General features: G+C 36.6%; 1 protein-coding gene across 4 annotated transcripts; it reads right to left on the bottom strand.

Moving 5' to 3' along the window:
- Window positions 1–5021: 5021 nt before the first annotated feature.
- On the bottom strand, window positions 5022–19411 carry SERBP1 (SERPINE1 mRNA binding protein 1). Of its 4 annotated transcripts, none has more exons than XM_037042810.1 (8): window positions 18979–19411; window positions 15092–15242; window positions 14334–14474; window positions 14135–14224; window positions 13423–13542; window positions 10658–10835; window positions 7932–8105; window positions 5022–6400 (listed from the first exon to the last, which is right to left on the bottom strand). In XM_037042810.1, the coding sequence occupies exons 1-8, from the start codon at window positions 19289–19291 to the stop codon at window positions 6344–6346; spliced, it is 1224 nt and encodes a 407-aa protein (XP_036898705.1). In that variant the 5' UTR covers window positions 19292–19411; the 3' UTR covers window positions 5022–6343. The 4 variants fall into 4 exon arrangements, with proteins under 4 accessions (XP_036898705.1, XP_036898714.1, XP_036898721.1 ...); XM_037042819.1 differs by having other exon boundaries at window positions 14135–14206; XM_037042826.1 differs by having other exon boundaries at window positions 13423–13497; window positions 18979–19410.
- Window positions 19412–22214: the final 2803 nt, after the last annotated feature.

Below are 22214 nucleotides of genomic sequence, written 5' to 3'. Positions count from 1 at the left end.
AGGAACTTTACTACCAATAGGTAATAACAGAACCCAAGGAAATGCTATAAAAGCTATTATGAGTCTCAGAGAATAAACTATTCTGAAAGGCCTTAAATTTTCACTGGAAAAGCAGGCCCACCCACAAGCAGGACATTTTCATGACATTTAAAAAGCTACAAAAAACAATCAAAATACAATGAAAATTAGTAATGAGGAACACTTGTTCTTTACATCTCACTTCACTTGCTGAAATGGCTCGTATGTCTCCCTGCCTATTGGCTGAGAATGTGGCCTGTGTTAACCAGAGGTTATGTTCCCTGTGCTGTCTGAACCAGGGAGCTGGAAGACCCTCCCGCAGCCCTCACCAATCAAAAAATCTGAGGTGAAAATGGCACACTGCAAGTTTTAGAAACAGAAATCTTAACTTTATTCCATTACAAAGGGAGTAAAAGGTCATTTGCCTTCCTTTCACAACACTCTAGAAATACTTCTTTCCCAATGTTTTTCTCCTCTCATTTTTGTACAGTTCCACAACAGGTTTCTCTTCCATTCCTATAAACACTGCCTTTAGTTTACCCTCTCTGGCCTATGGCAGAGTAGCTTTCATTGCAGTTAAATAGTCAAAAAAAAAAAAACTTTCAAGTTTAGTAACTCTAAGTAGCAAGAATGATGATCCTGAAAAAAAAATGGTGGGGGGAGTACATTATTCTTCGGTAATTGGGAAGTGCCGGTTCTATTCCTCAGTAAACAGTACAGTGGCATTCTAAAAAGTAAACCCTATCCATTTTTCCTGAAGAATTTCTTTCTCAGATTCTAAGTATTTTCATTTGGCAGGGAGGTCAGCCTAATTGTTGAAATCACTTTGATCTACTTGATTTTGCTAACATAGAACAAAGTGCCCCTCAATCTTCAAGGGATGCTGTTATGAACAAAATACAATAGTCTGGCCCTACTAAGTATGTGATTTCTTCCCAATGACTAGAGATTAGTGAACATGTGTCTTACAAGTAGCTTTATCCAATCCAGTTTTCCCATGCATTCCTCAGAAACTTCTGAGCTTAGCACGTAAGTGAAGCCTTGTAAATTTTGTGTAGGTGTACACTTACTCAAAATCAAGTTAAAACCAAATTATCTATCTCTGAAAAGGTGTCTGTTTAGTTTAATTCACCAATTATTAAATCCTAAACATTTTCAGCCATAAAACTGGAGGAAGGGATGGGGGTATCAACAGTGTTTGATGCGTTTAAGTCAATTTCCAAAGCAGACCCTGGCGGTCTAAGCACGAAATGTTTAAATGTGCTCATCTATCATTGTCTGAGTGTGGTTGCCAAACGAAGGAACATTTCACTATGGATTCTGACACCCAAGGTGAGAAACAAGGAATTCCAACATGCAAAGTTCCCCAGGTTTCTGACATTCGGCTAATAAAAAAAAAATTTGTCCAAACTGACAAAATTCTAGGCAGTCAAATGTCAAGAATCAAAGTTCAGCTGGACCCTTTGGCCTGAATCTTCATTCTAGGTAGATGAAAACCAATGCCATTTCAAATCAGAAGTAATATTAAGTTCCTAAAATCTGTTAATCAATCAGCTACAACGGCAATTAAGGTGATATAAACAATAATGCCTAAAAAATAAACAAAAACAAACAAAAAACCAGTAATGCCTAAATTAAATAAGCTACTTAATATTTTCCCTACCCAGTTTACCAAATAACAAATATCAAAATCCTGAATATTAATTAACCTTTCACTTTTCACATTTCCTTAACATGCAGCTATTTAAGGAAGCAAAGCCACATCAAGATCAGTTCAGGGCAAATCTCATTATCTGATATAAATCAATTACCCCTAAATAGGTTTCTAAAAACTCATAATGAAATCAGAATTTTCTGATATTTGTTATCACCAGGTATCTTTTGTCTTTTATACACAAGGCTTAGAACATACACAAAAAGCAGCACCAGGATTTGTCACACCCTCCCAAATGGGCAGCAAAAAGGGCAAAGTTGACTGATTCAAAACACCAAGTTCCCACATAATTAACACCTCAAAAACAATTTGGTAAATTATTTTCTAGCTTGTGGAGGCCACTTCATCTCTTCTTTCCTTCCATTGAGAAGTGAGCGACTCCCAGTTAGTACAGAAGTAATCAATGGCACAAAAGCTAATAAACTCTGTCCAAATGGATAAAATCTAACAAAACTCTGAGGAACATGGTCCTCAGAACCCATTCATTCCTTTCCCAGCTTAACCTGTGGAGTTAATCAACAGTTTACCCATACAAAAAGGTTCCGATTCTCATGCAAAAACTATTCACAACAGAAAGATTTTAGCACTAAGTGATGAGAAGTGTTAGTGACTCACTAACCATGAACCACTAAACTATAATCACAGCATAAAGCTTGCTTTTATTGCAAATTTACTTTCCTTAACAGTTTTCATAAGAACATATTTAAGTTACAAGCTACATAATCTTTTCTTAAAATAACGATCATCTTTACTAGGTGGCTACCAGTTATTCTGGCCCTTATTCTCAGTACAGAAGAGGCAAAAAATGTGCTTTAAAATACTTCTGATTTTACAACTTCCCATAGGGCAGGATGATATAATTTATACCTAAAATAAAACTTTTACTTTAAAAGAACTCACGTTGTCCTAAGAGGGATCAATAGCTTAGATCAGGATTCAGCACACATTTTCTGTAAAGGGCCACATTTTAAGTTTGGTGGGCTACATACATCTTTGTAAAAAGAGTTTTGTTTTTAACCCTTTAGAAATCTAGAAGCCATTCTTAGCTCAGGGTCTGTACAAAAACAAGCCACAACCTGCTGACCCCTGGCTTTGATACAGCACCTACTTAAATGACATGTTTCCACTCTATTATTTTCTCCTGTGGAAAAAATATTGATGGATTTAATAATATACCTTCATATCTAAACTACTTTTTGAAATTAAGCTTCTAATCCCTTAAACTACGATCCTTTCATTGTTCTTTTAGTGAATCCCTTTCTCAGCCTGAAAGTTATTTCAATCACTTCTCATATAAACTTCCCACTTTTCTACCTTTAAGATTCTCAACACGAGAGAACATGTCTAACTGCAAAAAGCAATTGAACACAAACTCCTGATAGCTGAAAATTAACTATATACATCAATAAAACCTGACAGTTTTGCAAATGATGTTGTCAGTTCACTAAGTCTGAGGTCTGACTAGAAATCATTTTACTACCTTGTCACTGGATACACTCTACAAAGCATAATGGTGATCAAGTTCTGGGCCTTCTAAAGATAAACTGGAGATCTGGATTTAAAGGTTCAGACTCCACAAATACTTATTTACATATTAATTTCAGCAGAATTACAAATATCTGGGTTAATGTCTATCTTCTAAGAATCTATTTACTTTCTTTAAATAGTAGAGTTACATGCACCTGACAGCCTGAGAATAGTTATACCAGTTACTTAAATACTGGAATAAATGTCCAGTTCTAGCAGTTTCCGATTTCTCCTAAAATTTTTTTAACCTTTAATACTTGTTAGCCCAATATATGTTAATACTTAGACCTTGTATGCAACTCCCTAATAACATTTTTCTATTTCAGTGCAACCTTCTCTAGCAGTCAGGAAACTATCAGAATGAGTACTTAATGTACTACTCCCTTCAAACCCATGCCAAAAATTAAGCCCCAAATATGTCAACAACCCTGGAAATGTATGTCCTACTTCCACTTTTAAAATAAAAATGAGTAAAGTAACTAGATGTACAGTACCCAACGACACATTTTTAAATCTTTCACATATCCACACAGGTCTCAAAATAGTATTTAACAAAAAAGAAACCATATCCCAATCATTTCAATGCAAGCTGAAAATATCTTAAATACATTCTGACATTATTCCCATTATGGGATTTTTCTTTAAAATATTAATACTGTTTAGTGCCGTCCCCACCCTGACAACTGTGGCATTCATGTCATTAACCTCTGTACTCAAAATGTGATCTGCTGAGTACTAGTACTTTTAAGGTCAGTCCTTGAAATTCATTTTTTAAGAATTCAGCCTTCTAACTCTAATACTCATTAAAACAGGCATCCTTCCCAAATGAGCTTAGACAGCATAGTTTTAACAAAAACCCACATACACAAAATCTAAGCATTAGAGGAAAAATGTCATGTGAGCATTATTCTTTGGGGTGCGCACACAGGTCAGAGAACACATGATGATAAATGGGCTCCTATTTCATTGTTCTTATGACTTTTAAGAAGTGAGCATGAAAATAAAATCTTTATTTTCAGTCATTACCCACCAATAAAAGAAAGTTAGGTTCACAGTTTTAGCTCTTGACACAAAGTGAACTAATAGGCAAATTTACATCCACCAGATACAACTAATGGACCAACTTTTTAAAGTTCAAGCTATCTTGAAAGCTTGCAACATATCAGATATTGCTGTGTAGTCTCTAGTGACAGAATGCCAGCAATGGCTGACAGTGAGTGGAACTTGTGAAGTGTTTTTAATAGGTGTTTTCTATATGCTGCTAGAAATTAAGAGGTTTATAAACATATTACACATCCAGAAATGAGTTAAGATACTTAAAAGTCCAAACATACTAACTTATTAGGAGGGGTCAAAAGTCCACATTGATGAAATTAATACTTGCCTCTGGGTAGCAGGTATGTTTGTAAATATAAAATCATATTAGACATTAGCACCAGTACAGAACATGCTCAGCATCATAAGTTATTCATCATTTAAAACCAATTACCTCCTTCCTAATATGTCAAACTGGTAGATAACTAGATTAATAAATCTATTTCAAATGATTAACTTTTGTACTGTACAATTTCTCTTTTGGAAGTATATTGAGAGAACTAAGCAAACAGTAGACATTTAATGATTTAAGATTTTCAATATTTTAAAAATTGGACATTACCACACACAGGTAGAAAACTACTGAAAATTAACGAGTGACAGAGTTTTTAAACCTCTAAGTAAAATTCCCTTTTCTGCTTATTAATAAATATTGCAGAAATTAAAATCCTAGAAAACCTGTTTATTGATCATTCTCTCTATGTATGTTTTACTAAGTGCACTGCCGCTCCCATTCAGGAACCCATTATTAACCTAATTTTCCAACAGAGGAAGAGGTAAAGGATACTTATCACCTTCTGTGGAACAGTCCAAAAGTAACAGCAATACAGGAAATTCAGAAACAGTAAGATTTTTGGTTTATATATCATGGATGGTGCTGCTGTTCCAACCTTATAAAGTAAAGCTGTCTGCTTTCCAAATTCCAAATATTAACACATTCCCGCATCTTACCATACTCTAACCAGTGCCCTTTGGTTTCTTTAGAACAGGAAGGGTTAAAGGTCATTGATTATGGGTGTACAACTTTGATTTGGGACGTTTCCACACACACACACAAATCATACCAAGTGGCCAGATGCAGTTTAAATATCATGCATTAGCCAAATCTACTTTGTTACACCCACGCTGCTGGAGGGGGAAAGCCCAACACTCATAAAACTACTTTACCTGACAGGATATGTGTTTGTTCTTCAACAATAAGTAGCTTAAACACCTTACTACTAGACAGTAAGGAGACTAGCTTGGTTTTTAAAATGGGAAATTCACACATTTAAAAATATAGTTCCAACTGTCCATTATAATTTGAACCTAATGAACCATGCAAGAAGAAGGATTAATAAACCAATGTGCTTTGAATTTGTTCAAGTCATATTTCTGTATATAAAGATTTAGCATATAACAGCGATCATGAGAAGTGAAAAAAGATTTCCCCAGAAATGAAAATATTAAAACTAAATTAAAATACATAAAGTCATTAGTATTCCACACAGCATAAATTTTAACAATCAAGAGTTTACATGTCCCAGTTGACCATGTGTGTAAATGCAAAGCAGGTACTAAACTGATATTATGTCCAATATTTAAAACCAGTCTGTAACTGGGGGAACATCTAAATTCTTAATTAAAAAACACAAATGAAGTGAAAGCTTTAAACTGGTACACATGTTCACACCTATATTTCAAGTTTGGAAATGCATATTTGCAAGCAGCAATACAAAATTTTCATGAAGAATGCATAATCTCTGAAAATTATGAAAACATCCCTGCTACCAATACATTTCTAAATACAAAACTGACTACCATATTGTTACTTCCATGTAGCGAGAGAGGTTCATTTTCAAAACAGATAAAATTCAGTCTGTAGGTGTGAATGGTATGAATGACAGTCTTTTTTTTTTTTTTTTTTAACTTCTTGGTTGGGATCCTTAAGCATGCAAAACCTCAGAGAAGTAGGGTCCAAAGGAACCAGGGTTGTCTTATGGCATCCAGTTAAGCCAGAGCTGGAAATGCCTCTGGGTCATCTACATCAGGAGCAGAAGCACTTGACTGAAAAAGAAACAAACCAAAATTAATTAATTCTCAAATCTTGCCAGTGTCTACATTTAGACACAGAACTCTAAAAAATCTTTAAGTTAAAATACTAAGTAAAATGTGCCAAACCTTTTACTTAAAGGCAAAATTTTGGATCAGAACAGGGACTATAAATACTTGCAGTGAGTCTTCTCCTGAATTCTATTTCTATCAAGACCTAGGAAAATTCCCTAGTGCAGCATGGGTTATTTTATTTTTCTAATAAATCACACAAGTAGATTTACATGGGATATGTATGTAGAAACTTTCTTTGTTTAGTATTCCCATATTCAAGAAGCACATTCAATGTGAGAATGAGACCCAACTGCTATTTATAACATACAACCCCCACAAAAACATTGAAATGGTCCACCTATACACACTGGCTGTTAAAACCACCTGACATCAGAAGAAGAAACGGAAACAAATTATCACTACACTGATACTGCTGACCTTAAAAATACTTAACATTTAAGTCATCACTATCATCAAACACTGAAGAACCAATCAAGCAAATGGGTCCCCCCAACTTGTGTATCAGATGTTGAGAATTGAGAACATTATGACTATATCCTAGATAGACCACAGTGAACTAACTCAAAAGGTTTTTCTCTAATAATGTAGTTTAATAATAAATACATGTCAAAAGCATGAACTTTGGCATCAAACAGATCAGAGCTCAATCTATCAATTACTAGGGCTTATATAAAAATTTCGTAAGAACTTGTGTTACATGCTATACAAGGCATAGAAGATTACAAAAATTAGGCCAAAATGAATCCCAGCTCTTACATGACAATCCAGTGAAATTAAAAAATAAAAAATAAAAAAATCAAGAACTACAAAGGTAAATGTTCGCTAGACCATCATTTACTGAGTTTCGCGCAATTATGCAAGGAACACAAGGACTATGTTAAACTGAGACCTAAAAAGCAGTGAAAAGTCAAAGCAAAGGATGTAGTTGGCATTTCAGGTAGGCCCAGCTACAGGTTTCCTGTAGCTGAATTTCTCTTCTGTAAAATGGAACTATCAACACAGTAGTAAGAATTAAATGACTTAGCACATAAAATGCCTGGCACTGTACCATTGTAGCACCTAGTAAGTATTCAATAAAGGATAGTAAATTCTACTGGCAGCACCATTCAGTCGTTTAAGTGCTTTAAATAAAAATATAACCTAAAATGTAGTCTATTGTTTTAAATTCATTTTAGAGAAAGAGAAGTGGGAGGGGAGAGAAAGACTGATTTCCACTTATTTATGCATTCATTGGTTGATACTTATTTATATGTGCCCTGACCAGGAATCAAAACCACAATCTTGGTATATCAGGATGATGCTCTAGTCTAATCAACTGAGCTACCTGGCCAGGGCCTAAAATGTAGTTTCTTAAAGATACACCTACCCTTTTTTTCTCTTCCTTATGTACCCAAAAGGACCTGGAGCAGTGAATTTACCAAAAGACAACATCCAATTACTTAAAAGGGCAAAAAAAGTCTTTAAAAATTACCTTGTCAGTCCTGCTGCCACGGTTTGGACGTCCACCACGCCCACGGCCACCTCGTCCTCCCCTGCCACCACGTCCTGGGCGGCCAAGGTCTCCAAAATTGATCTCCAGCTGAGACGTTATATCATTTGCTGGCTTCCGGAAATGATGGTCCATAACCGAATCTTCAGCATGAGCCTAAAAATTTAAGTAAAGGACACGGGGTGATTACCAGGGAAATTAACGCTACAAATTTCTAAATGAGCTTTCTTCTTAAAAGACCAAAAATCCAATCTGTACCCTATGTGATCTCAATTAGAGGTATATAATCAAACCACTCAAGTGGCTGGGGCCCATCTCAAACCCAATGAATCATAATCTCTAGTAGTACATTTAAAATAAGGCCATCAGGTTAGTATTTCCCATGAAGGTACCTATAGGGGATTAGGATACCCCTAATTTGGACCCCCTAATAGACACGGACAGATAGCATAATCTTGAATTTCTCTGTAAATTAAAGAAAAAACTTATGCTCTATATTCTTCCAATAACAAGTCAAGAAATTATATATGCTATTGTGTTCATATACAATTTTTGTATGTTCTTTCACATAAACTAGAGAGCTACAGATTTAAGTGAATCGCAACTTTACATAAGGGAACCTTGAAAACCTGTGCCCAAATAAAACCATGCCTAAATACATCAAAGGAAGGAACCATCTTAAAAATGAAGTTGTCACGTTTGTGAAATCCAGATCCTCCTGTTTCTGTAATAAGCTCCATGACCCAGTCTGCAAAAAAGCCAGAGAATTTTACACTACTTAATGCCTGCTTTCTTCTTGTATGTCCGGGATGAATGAGTTTTCATCTTCAGGTTGGAAACTTTTCTTATACTACATTAAAGTATGTTTTAATGTTTTGTATGCATTTTAATTTTTATATATTTCTGGAGGAATATTAATATTTTGTTCTTTCTATTAAACGTCTTATAATTGTTAATAACTACCCTTAAAGTACAAATAAACATTGTATTTGTATCCATGTTTTCACCTCTTTAATCATCTAATACCCAAATTAAATGTCACCCCTTGATGACAATCAACCTAATTTAAAGGTAATAGAAGACTCTTTATTTTAAAGCACAAAAATGTAAACCCACAAAACCACTAGCAAATTACAATCAATTATATACACTAATTGTCTAATTTTTAAGTGTTTGCTATTGCACAACAGAAATTTATTAATCAGAAGATTTACAAGTTCCTAAAGCACAAAAACAAAGTCTAAGCTGATACACTACTGAAACAGCCTAAAAGGTTTTACTACAGTAACATAACAGAAGTCTGGATATTCAGGGCACTTCCCTAACCTTTAAGGTAACTTAGTAGGATAGACTAGCAAAGCTTATAAATGTAGCTTGATAGTAAATATGTCCTGGTTTCCTAGTTATTCATAACCAATTCCACATTTTGTAATTTTCAAAGATTTCTAATCATATACATTACCCTTACCTGAAACTGGGATACCTAACCTGATGTCTATAAAATGCATGAAGAGGATTCAGGAGGAAATCACCTTAATTTGTATCAGAAATTTGTACCTGTCTTTTTCTGGAGAAAAGTTCTGTCAGGGCCCCAAAATAGTTATAATCATTATCTTAAAGATGGCCAATAAATCTTTTCCATATTAACCTAAACAGTTTAATAATTCAAATGAACAATCTCCCCAAGGTGAACTTTCAAGGTTCTTTAATCATGAATCCTATTTGTTTTACCCAGACATACAAAACAACTGCATCTGTAAGAACTATAAAAAATATCCCAAAAGTTGTTCTAATAAATCAAAATATTTTCCCCCTACAGGACTTAACACTTAGGAGACAATGTCCTCACCTATACTCTTTTTATAGACTCAGTATTTAAAAAAATCACCTCTAAACCTAGAAAAATATTTAAGTATCTTCAACCTGTTTTATTTCACAATGTTTCCACATTTGTTTCACACCTTTTTTAAAAAATAAAATGTAGTAAAATCCCACTGACAATCTTTTTATTACAGGTTACCTTCGTAACATTTTAATCTGACTTTATGACTAAAATCTTATACTTACACAAGCCCTAAAAAGATGTAGCCCTGGGGCATTCCTGTAAGAATGTCCCCCGAGCGTTAAATACAACCTGCCAAACCAAATCCACTAACACGTCTTTCTCAGTTTCCATGTTTTGTAAGTAAAGGAAAACTATAAATTAATCATCTAGTCTTCACATCACTCCTATAAATAATGAAGGGTACTACTATCTACTGAAGAGTCCTGACCATTATATATGACATAAGCAGACAATTTCAAAGATTGAATATTAAATAAAGCCATTCATTTTACTTTAGGTTAGCCACACAAAAATGACAAACTTTCAATCTAATACAAGTCCTTGAATGATCACCAGTTCACTTAAGCAAGACTTTTTAAAAATCACAACTTTGAGAAGACTTACTGTATTTCTAAAACATGGTAAATGTATGATAAACAATTGACTGACAGCTTTTTTTGGAGGGGTGCCCTACAGATCGATAAAAAGACTAAATTTCTTGGAATATATAGTAATTCGGTTTATTTTCCTTTTTAAGCAATTGATCTGTCCCAAACAATCCTAAAGCTTTTCTTTTTTATAAACAGAAATTTTAAACCAAAAATGATAAATACAATTCAAGATACCTCTAAAAATTTTCAAACACCACAAAACTTAACTTTACCTCTTCACTCTTTGACTTATGAAGAACAAATCCCTTCTTCCACTGCCCATCAGCACCTTCATTTGGTTTTCTGATATTAAATTCTACTTTTGCCCGGTCCTTATTTTGAATAGCCTTCCACTCATCCAAAGTCATTTCTTTTGGACCCTCTTCCTTTACTTCTTCAACTTCGTTTTCTCTGTGAAAAGATGCTTAAATTTTACATCTAGTAGGTGGCTGACAAAAGTCTGTATATGGAGGATCATCATTTTTATAACCCACTGGCTAACATAGTAATTTGGTAGACATCAGGAATCCGATGCTTGTTGAACTAGTGAAAGTATGGAGAAAAATACAATTCAACTTCACAGAGTTTTAAATGATCTTCTATCAGCAATACAATCTGGAACTGGCTTTACCAAACCCAAAACACACATTTCTTAAAACCACAATACTTTAAAACCATATCCTTACATAGTTAAAAATCTTTGGCCTAGCTTCTCTTAAAACAGCATTTCTAATTTCCCACAATATGTAACTCATAACATAAAGGTAATCATCTAGGTTACCTCTGAAACCAAGCTGCATATTCTAGAATATAAAAGAACTGTTCCTCTATCCTTTATTTTAGCAACATTAAAGCAAAACAAAAACTTTAAAAGCCAAGTTTATCTTTAACTTTCCATATAATTAACTTTCAAATGAACCTGTGTGTGGATAAGAAACAGGTTTCACTAGCAATGAAACTCTCCACAAAATACATTGGTTTCAATACTTACTACTAAATTAGTTATTTCCAAATATAATTCTCAAATAACAATTATTTATTACCATTTTCCCTTTTTGCAGAAAAAAAGCATGGGAGTAGAAATCCATTATTTTAGTCTAATATCCATATCCAACAGTCACCAAACAAGTAATGCTATTTTGGGAGCTCTGCATCTTTCCAAAGATAGCAGTTGATTCAATTATCCTTAGAGCTCAAATATCTCCCTCTTCCAGGCTGCTCTGTACTATGACAAATTCTATCTTAAAACTTCAAGTTTACATTGAATTGATGAGATACGGTTATCAGGCCCAGCTATCAGTTTACAAATGAGAAAACTGAGACAATTACTCTCATAAGTTGTGGCACAGCCAAGAATGTAAGTCAGCACACTTTAACACATGGAACCATGACACCTACCTTCAAGGGTTGTTGTAAGAATCAAGTGACAAACCAAAAGCGCTGGAAACCATATATGAGGGAGCCAAACCCAGCCAAGCTAATTCTGAAATTCGTATTTCCATATACAAGATACGATACCACATTCAGATTCTTCCCTACTCTGGAGACTGCTCTAATGTCATCATCATGATCACAGACCAAATACCCTCCATTTCATCCCTTGGTCCTGAGTTAAGGATTTGCTCCCATATACCCTTATCAATAATATGTGATTTCCTTCTGGTAGACATTTATAATATCTGCAGGTCACACTTGGGTGATTCAAACACAGGCTCTTTATTAAAGGAATAGTTGGGTTGAGCACTGTGAAGTATTTAGTATTACATAAGGCTCACTTAACTCACCCATCACAATTTCACTGTTTACCAAACAAAATTCTGATCCCATGGTTTCATATAAATGAATCACATTACCCTAAGTTCAGCACATCACTTAACACCATATATTTTTTTCTGTTCTCTCCAACAGCAAGTCTATTATTCCTTATTCCAACAGACCCATGCAATATGACACTCAAATCATTAACAGTGGCTCACTGTAAGAGCACTTCTTCCTGAAAAGGCAAAGTTTAGAAAAGCATCTCCTCCCTGATTGATCTGAATATGCCCTAGTTAAAAATTACTGACCTGAATAATCTGTAAGACTTTAAACCACACTACTGTATAAAATGATTGGCATATAACTTCTGCTTCAATCAATGGAAACTAAAGGAAGGCATGATCTTATTTCTGCCAGTGTAACTTGAATCTTTAAAACTCTCTCACCCTTGAATAAAAACAAAAACTTCAAAATCAAGTCTTCTACCTAAAAACTCAGAAAATGAAAAAGATTAAGAAAGCTAGTGAGTAACATATTCTGGCCTTTGTACTCCCCATACATTTTAGTACAAGCCAATAATAGTATGTTCCATTTTTAATGCTGATGGCGAAAAAACTTTGAAGAGATAGAAAAACTAATTTTAAGGTGGTCACATTTTCTAGTTTTAAACTGTCTCAAAATAAAATCTGTATTGTTATATAGTCCAAAGTACTTTTAACGATGAGATCTAAATACTACAAATTCTCTTATTTCAACAATTTACTCTAATTTAACCTCCCTCCCAATTTCAGATTCCAGCTCTCACCTATTCGATGTCTCTGGACAACTATCACTAGAATTACCTATTACTTATATATCTATTATCATTATCTCTATCAAGGTTATCAACAAGATAAAATGCTTGGCATCTTATTCCTTTTCTCTATTTTGAGGTTAAAATAGTTAATTTTTGTGCATAGGGCTAACAGGTTTTACTGATATATTTATCTTCCTTATCTTAGGACAACACTGGTAATTTCAAATAAAAATGACCATAACTATTTTTAAAACCATTAGAGCCCATTTTATACATGTGTAAAATACTCTTCTATATAGACACTATTTCAGAGGTTGAGGTACCAATAAGGTTTCTCCTGTTAAAAAGCCATCAAATACCAGCATTAAACATATAGGTTTTCTTGGTAAAAACCCAAACTGATTTCAGCAATAAAGCATTACCACTATATAGAAAACCACTTACTTATTTTCAGTGTCCGCAACTGGATGTTCTTCACCTTCAGGTGTTTCCTCAGTCACATTTGATTGCTCCAAGTCACTGCAATTATAAGATATTTGTTTCTGAATGTATTTTGGGGATTCTCTAAGGAAAGAAAGAAAAAGAAAGGCATCTAGGTCCATTTACATGTAGCTGGAGAATTCTTCATATATATATATATATATAAAAATATTTCAAAATCCACATTTTTCCTAAAAGTCTTTTTTTCTACTAAATTTACACTCTAGTAGAACTTTAGGAGAAAATAATTTTAAAATGTATACTGATCAAAGTTACAGTACTTCGCCTGAAAAGTAGCAGGACAGAACAATTACCTTTAAAACAAATCCTCACTGGCTTATCAAATTTTGTAGTGACTAGAAGGATCATTAGCTATAAAGACACAGAAAATCAGAATACTTAAATAACTTCAATGTAGGGTTTCAGGAATAAATATGTACCCACATGAAAAGAAAAAGTGGCATCACATATATTGAAATGTAGAAAAATCAGTAACTTGATACATTATAATCTAAACATAGCCAACAGAACATTATGTTGTATGGCTGTACTCTTAAGATGAGAGCTATTCCATTCTTTTCCCAGAGACAAATAAAATTTAACAGTTACAGGTGAACCTCTAGTAAGGCATAGGACCAATTTTATTAAAATTATTTTAAAAAATCAGAATACCAACGTTAATTCATCTTTGACAGTTCCCCAGTTGTGAGATCCGCTACCTCCACGTTTGTCCTCATGCTTCAGGCCACTATAATGTGAAAAAGAACTAACAAAACTGAGTTAACATAATACTCTTTAGTTCTAAATATTCAAATTTTGTTTTATTAAAGTAATAGACTCAAATCTAAAAATACAATAACCAATATAAGACTTACGATCTATCACTTCCACTATGCCTATCAAATTCTCGTTTGCCACGAGAATCAAATCCATCTCCTCGGCCCATTCCACGTCCACGGCCTCCTCGACCTCTTCCAAGACCACCACGGCCTCGGATAGGCCGGTCAATAATCGGTCTACAACAAATAAAGAAGGTCATATACGTCCCAGTTTCAAAAAGAATAGAAAAATCCAAAGGACCAAAAACACAAGAATACATTTACTGGCTCCTAAGCCAATAGTTAAACATGTTTTAGGAAACTCAAAATAGCCTGTTTCTAAACACATAAAAGGAAATCAAAACAAGAAGCTACCACCAAAACAAGAAAATAATTTTTACATTGTCCAAAACTTACTGCTCAAGAATATACTTTTTTGTTAATCATTTCATATTATAATCCAGTAAAACTGCTACTTACCAATACACTTAACAATTAAAAAGTCTAACCTGCACAATGAGTAATCTGTTTCACTACAAACAACTCAACAGAACTTTCCTGTTAATACATGGGGAAAGCAAGGAAAATAAATTGCCTATCAATTCAGGTAAGTGTTTCACTACATGAAATGTAAGGATAAACATTAAAACTATGATCAAAATATATGAAGCATAACAATGTACACTTCAGATGTTTCTTTGAGAAACCAGCCACACTGCTACTAAACAATGGCCAGTTTATTTTATCTTTGTGCTAAAATGTGACTCTACAAACTCACAAAACACAAAACACTTAAAAAAAAAAAGAAAACTTGCCTATCAACTGAGAATTCTCCTCCTTCACCCTTTTCTTCAAGTGGCTTTTCAAATCGTCTTTCACGAGGTGGTCGCCTTTCTGGTCTCCTATCAATTATTTTCCCTTCTCCCTGAAGTTGCTGATCAGGTCTTCTTCCAACACGTCTTATTCCTAAAATGATAACCAGCATAAGGAAATTATTTTTGCAATAAAAAATTTTAGGCCTAGACTTCAAAGAAAAAGAAATGTTGCTAATCTTAGGGTCCACTGAGTAGTACTTACTGTTGAAAAAGGCAAACACTGGGCATCTCGAAAGTAAACATTCAAAATGGGTGAACACACCTTGTACATTTTAGATTTACACTTCAGACTCAATTTTTTTCATGTGCTTTCTTGGGATTACTCAGATCAAAGGCGTAAAGTTGAGCAGTTAGAGAAATTCCTATATAAAGACAATAATCTTTTTTCAAACTTCTATCTAGTTTGCCAAGTCATTTCCCCCCTAAAGTATTCTCTGCAACTGACCTGGAAGGCATCTGGGTAAGAAGCCATTATCCCTCACTTTTCAAAATGCCAGTCTCTTTAAAATTCTAAATTTAAAGAAATCCTGGGCAAATGATAAGGTTTAGCTTTAAAGACACCACCCATAATTAATAACCAAGCAAATCCATACACATTCACCGGACAGGGGTGGGTGGGCGTGTGTGTGTGTGTGTGTATGTGCGCGTGCGCGCCACACTTTTATATAATTTGAAGGGAAAATACCTCAATAAAGACTGATAATTCTACAAAATTATAAAATCTAAAGAAAAACTGCCCTGGCTGGTGTAGCTCAGTGGATTAAGCATGGGCCTGTGAAGCAAAGGGCTGCTGGTTCGATTCCCAGTCAGAGCACATGCCTGGGTGGCAGGCCAGGTCCCCAGCAGGGGACACATGAGAAGCAACCACACACTGACGTTTCTCTCCCACTTTCTCCTTCCCTTCCCCTCTCTCTAAAATTAAATAAATAAAATATTTTTTAAAAAAGAACTCAATAACCTATTGTTAAAAAAAATTAAGGGAAAACAAATGACATTTAGACTCACACCTCCATAGTTTGAAATAAAGTACCATCCTCTATCAGTGTATAAGTATATATACATACCACACCTAACAAAAAAACTTAAGCAACACTAGGGAATATTCATTATTTTACTATTAAGGATGAAGAGTATTTCTATTAGTTTGCTCATACAAAATTTTCTCCTCTATTACTTTTTCCCTGTTAGTGTCTTAAGGCCCACAAAGGCAAGCAATATGTATTATTGGTGACTTTAACAGTAAGTAGATTGATGGCTAAATTTATTATTAAAATTTCAGATATGGTATCATTCCCAAACCACAATCTATGACAAAGTCAAAAAGCAGCTGAGGAATTGTTTTTTTAACAAGTTCTCAAGGTAATTCACTCTGGTTCTTTCTAAGAACAATTCACCCAGCTGTTAAGGTGATTGTAACTATATCAGTAAAACAGTAAATATCAAACTCTTCAATGAAATTTTAAAGTCCATTCCACATAAACTCTCAGGGTAGGCCACACTGTTAGATCTCACACCAAAGCATTTTAAATAAATTTCATCAGAGGTAGTGTACTGGGGTGGAGCTGAGCCATGGAACCAGTCTTTATAATATCCAAGCCAAACACACCCAATAAACAATGCCTTGCTTCCCCACCCAATATTCAATATTAGGCTTATAGAATCTAAAAGCTTACCAAATATATTTACCCAATAATTGACATTTAAAAACACGTTTCTCTTGATGTACTTACCTATACTTGCAAGCTCACTTCAGTTCACTAGATTCCGGGCTTTTAATATTTTTTAAAAATCCCACCTTTGTCTACACTAAGTCTGATATACTGTGGTGTCACTTCTCAAGCTCGCCAAATGGTCAAAAAATGAGCTACAAAAGCTAATTCATATAAAGACTAAATATATATCTAGCGCATGTCTAGGACTGGACCAGGAGCAATCTTCGAATGCACAGAACACACACCATCAGAATAACAATCCTTCCTACCACAAAAAGCAAATACTGTTTATAGGTCTATCCTCCTCTATGACAGACAGTAGGATCTCAAAACAAGTATTTTTACTTTATTTGTAAATTGTGTTTTATGCAATTTAGAGTTAAGACTGCTCTGAAACACTGATCTAAGGACTATGATGACAGCTAATATGGGAAATTTCCCAAGGAAAGACTACAGAATGACAAACTCAGTCCTAGTTATGAATTTATGAAATAATTTCATTCTTGTAACTTAAAATGCTAGTTTCCATTTTTGAAGAGCTTACTTCAAAAATGGGCTTTATAATCAAAACAACTGAGGCATTCAGACATGCTTCATCCTTTGAACATTCAAAATGGGTGAACACACCTTGTACATTTTAGATTTACACTTCAGACTCCATTTTTTCTTTCATGGGATTGAGATTAGTCTGATCAAAGACATCAAGTTGAGCAGTTTAAATAATTACAAAAGCCAGTGTTCCTTAACACAGAAATTAAGTCATTTATTCAGTTGTGCTACAGGTTGCTATAAAGTTTAGGTGACAAAATAGATATTTGGCTTAAGCAATGTTACATGCTTTCTAATATTTCAACTTGTGCTTCTCCCAATCTGTAATTTTAATACAAGAGTTCTTTTGTTTTATTCATTACTTCGGTTCTTCATTGCAAGCCTCAGAATAGTTCTATTTAAAAACAAAAAACAAACAAACAAAAAAACCCCTAAACCAATACCTAACACAATTGTTTGTTTTTTAATTACTTGAATGCTAACGAGTTCAATTAAAGCTAACAAAAAACAACTCCTTTCCGGAGCACGTGGCAGTAAAGCGAAACTTCAACTTTAAACATGAAGCATCAACCAACACGCGCAGCTTCGGTCCTACACCTATTTGTTACTGATCACTTTTGCTTTTTCTCGTCTCCAACAGTATATGCTTTTTAGTGCACCAAAAAAGAATGAGCCAAAGCACAAAATTCAAGCTTATAACACTCCTGTTAAGTTACAGTGTGACCTGGAAGCAACTATTACCCGCCAAACGGAGAAAAAGCGATGGACTCAAAAGAGCGCTCCCTGCCTCAGCTAACGTGACAGCCTCCACACTCCTGCCACCACGAGGTCCAAGCCGAGCCCCACAAAAAACAGAGTGCAGGGGGTCGAAGAAAGGGTCGTGAATTTCCTGGCATAACCCATCTTCATTCAGAATTCCCGCTTCTGCTCAATTGAATGCACACAGCCAAATTCTTCTCCTTCCCAACAGCTTAACGAACTCTAGCAACTAAGTTCAAAATAGCTGGGAGGGAGGACAATACAGCGCGTGTGGCACCTGAAACTGCAATTGCACTTCCACAGGATCTAGTAACCTCAGACAAGGGGCCTGGAGAAAATTCCGACCCCCCACCCCGCTTTTCGGAGGTACTCCGCGCCATCGTGGGACAAGATGGCAGGACAGAAGCGCAAATCAGACAACAGCCCCCCAAAGCAGCATTCTGAAGGAGAGCTGCGCGGTAAGAAGCTTGAGGACCCCACGCTTCCCCGCAACCTCAGCCCCGCAGCCGGAAGGCTCCAGCGGGAAGGCAACAACCTCCCTGGACCCCGAGCACGCTGAGTAGCAGCTCATCTACGGACCACGCTCCTCCGCTTAGAACCTGAGGCGGGAAGAGGGTGGCTCCAGGAACCTTGCAGGCGGTGGTTTGAACTTGGGGCGACCGTGCTCGCAGGACCTAGCTTTTGTCATGAGGGGGAAACGTGAGGAATGGGCGGCAAACCTCCAGCAGACGCTGGGAACTCGAGAAGCAAGTGGTAGCCGCAAGTCTGCCCCTCTCCTCCTATCATCCCCACGTTCTAGCCATTTACCTTCTTTCTTAAGCGCCACTGGCGGCTGCGTGTCCTCTTTCTTGTCAGCCACGCCAACGTTGGACGGCAGTGGGTTTTTACGATCTTTCTGGGACTCTTTACGCAGCTGTTTGCCTGCCGCATTGGAGTTGGTCTGGGCTGCGGCCTGAGCTGCGCTCTTGGCCCCAGGGCCCCCAACACCGCCCCCGCCGGCTTCTTTTTTCTTGTTTTCTGCTGCCTTCAACACTTCGAAGGGGTCCGATTCGTCGTCAAATAGCTGATCGAATCGGTTGGTGACCACGCAGCCGAAGCCTTCCTGTAAATGCCCAGGCATGATGGTGGCTCGGCGGCGCGTTCCTCCACGGATTGCAGCGGGCCGCGCCGAGCCAAGAGCGCCTGCTTCAGCTGTTCCCACAAGATGGCCGGGCCGAGAGAGGGGGGCCGTCTTCTCTTCCGGCGTCAAGCACACATCCGGGAGCGGCCAGCGCCGCAGGGCACCATGGGATGGGTAGGCTAGAGTCGCTTCTACCGAAGCGGCTCCCGGCGTTGGTACTACAATTCCCTGAATGCATGGCGCGACAACACTTCGCGCGCGCCAGTGAGGCGGGCCCTCCCGGAGGGCGAGGAGCGAGCCAGCGGAGAGTGGAAGCGCGGTGGTGGGCGGAGTCTTGACACCTGCTTTTGCCACCCTTAAGCTCAATCTGGAACTGTGCTAAAAACAGGAAAACGTGACGGCGTATTTAGTTCTCGAGAGTATTTTGCTCTCGAAAGTAGTCTTTGGTTTTACTCTCCCGGTCTCTGGTCCAGGGTTAACTTTCCCCACCTTTCCGGGACGGTCAAGGTGACTCCCACATCTTAGAACTGTAAACTCACAAACTTCCCGGGCTAAGGGGGTTGCCAAGGTGCGGCACTCGCCTCCTTTAGGTAGGACCCGACCTATTTCAATTCAGCTCCCTCGCCGCTCAGTTGCTGGAGTCGTCCTCCTATACCCCCAATAATGAATCGGCACTTTAACGTGAGGCAGAATACGTTTTCTCTCGCAGGGACGTAAAGCTGGATAGCAGAATTAATCAAAAGGACAAGTTGAACTATCACATGGGGATTTTGCGTGCCTATCCTGGTAAGAAATAGGTTTTGCGACGGATCCTTTAATTACAGTTACCTCCTGACAGTGCTGTACTAACTAGACACTGGTCAAGCTTCGAAAAAGCAGTGTTTGTAGAAATACTTTTTAGAGTTCAGCCACTTCTCCATTAATGCCCTGCAAGCCAAGGATTAGGTGTTAGTAAAATGTGCTCAAGAAATAATATTTTAGAGCACCTGGGTGTATGGTGTGCGGAGATGTGCAATGCGGGGAGGGAAATGTCAACGAGTTGTCATTTACTAAAAGTATTAATTGAGGATATTAACGTCTGTTAAGGTAATTGAGTGTCAGTACATATTCAGCCATATTTGGCAACTTTAAATATGTCATTATAATTTTAAAAATTATTTCCACTAACACAAAATATAATAGAAAGTGCATATCTGTGTTCCAGGAGCTATAAATAACCTTAATCTGCACTACTTTTTAGGTAGGTATTTGCCGCTTTCCACTGACGAAAACCATTTCAGAGGTGAAATAACTTACCAAGTTCACACCTCTGTCTAAAGTGATAGTGCCGGAAGTTAACTCCAGCTTCTAACTCCACTAAAGAGTGTTGACATGAACTCTTCAACCCAAACTCTTTCCAATACTTAATAAGATTTAAATACTGCTGTATTTCAGGCAGACTATGTAGCATGACTGAATGTGATCTGTAATTTCTGAGCAGATATTAAATAAATTCCTCAACAGAGAAAAATAAAAGACAGTCACATCATAGGCGCGAGACAGCAAGCCTGGTGGTTTTTTCCTTTCTAAATCCAGCCTCCATTCTTCAAAGTCACGTATTTTTCTGTCGCCTCAGTCTCTGCCACACACACATCCATCTCACACACACACAGCCCACCCCTCCCACAACTCCTGGCTCTTGTGGTTCCTACCAAGACAAAAATCAAGGAGTTTTGACCTTATTCTCCACGTCCCTTTGAAAATAGCATAAGTGCAACATTGAAGATCTCTATGCTTTAAAAACCTTTTCTCCTTACCAAGGGCTGTTAATACCTGCATCTTTGAAATTCATGCCACAAGTTACCTCTTTCTGGCCACTGCCACAACAATACTAAGAGCTAAAACTTTATATTTACTATGTGTTGGTGCACTTCACATGTGTGATCTCATTTTATCTTCACATGGACTCTATGAGAAAGTATTATTTCATCTCTAAGGTGAGAAAAATGAAGCACAAAGAGACTAAGGAACTTACCTACTGTTGCCAGAGTCTGGGGAGTGGGGCTGACCTGCCCTCAGTCATTTTTGTCCTATGTATAGATCTCTCATTTCTTCAAACAGATTTTTATGATCACCAAGCATTATTTCAATAAGAATATTTAGAGCTAAGTTCTATACTGGAGAATTGTACAGGAGGTTCACTTATACTCTTCAGATAATTTACCTATTAACATAGCATAAAATATAAATAAACACTTGGGGGAAAGGGGAAAAATTTGTATGCACTTTCAACTTTCTCATCCCCTTTCTTCTCTCCCAGAATTTTGGTTAATCCAGGAAAGTTTTAAAGACCCTTTTAAAAGTACACAAATAAAGCTCAAAATGGTCATTCTTTTACATCTCAAATCAATTATTTTCTTATAAGCAACTATTTTCGCTAAAATTTCCTTTCTTCTAAGAAGTTAAAATAGTTTAAAATGCCCTTGCTACTCTCAATGGAAAAAATACTGCTGAATAAACCTCAAGGGAGGGCTCTGGCTGGTATAGCTCCATTGGTTGGTCATCTTCCCACAAAGGTAAAGGTCACTGGTTCAATTCCTGGTCAGGGCACATTTCTGGCTTCCAGGTTCAGTCCCTGGTCAGGGTTTGTAGGACACGCAACCTATGGATGTTTCTCTCCCTCACTCTCTCCCTTCCTTCCCCTCTCTTTAAAAATAAATAAATAAAGTCTTTTGAAAATACCTCAGGGGAGGAAGAAAAAAGAGTTATTGGCAGACTATTATTCAAAGGCATGAGTTGTAAAGTGACAAGTTATAAGATACCACTGATTAGAAGTGTAGCCTAAAATATCAGCTCTGTAGCAAGCTTGAATTACACAATGTTATCTGAAAAATATGCAACTTCACAGCCTTATCTATAGCAACTAGAATTCAAACCTTTACTA

This window comes from Sturnira hondurensis, unplaced genomic scaffold (assembly GCF_014824575.4).
Source record: "Sturnira hondurensis isolate 20B ecotype Veracruz unplaced genomic scaffold, ASM1482457v3 Scaffold0000648, whole genome shotgun sequence".
NCBI lineage: Eukaryota > Metazoa > Chordata > Mammalia > Chiroptera > Phyllostomidae > Sturnira > Sturnira hondurensis.
Note: the sequence above shows the minus strand (reverse complement) of the source record. Positions and strands in the feature narration are given on the sequence as shown.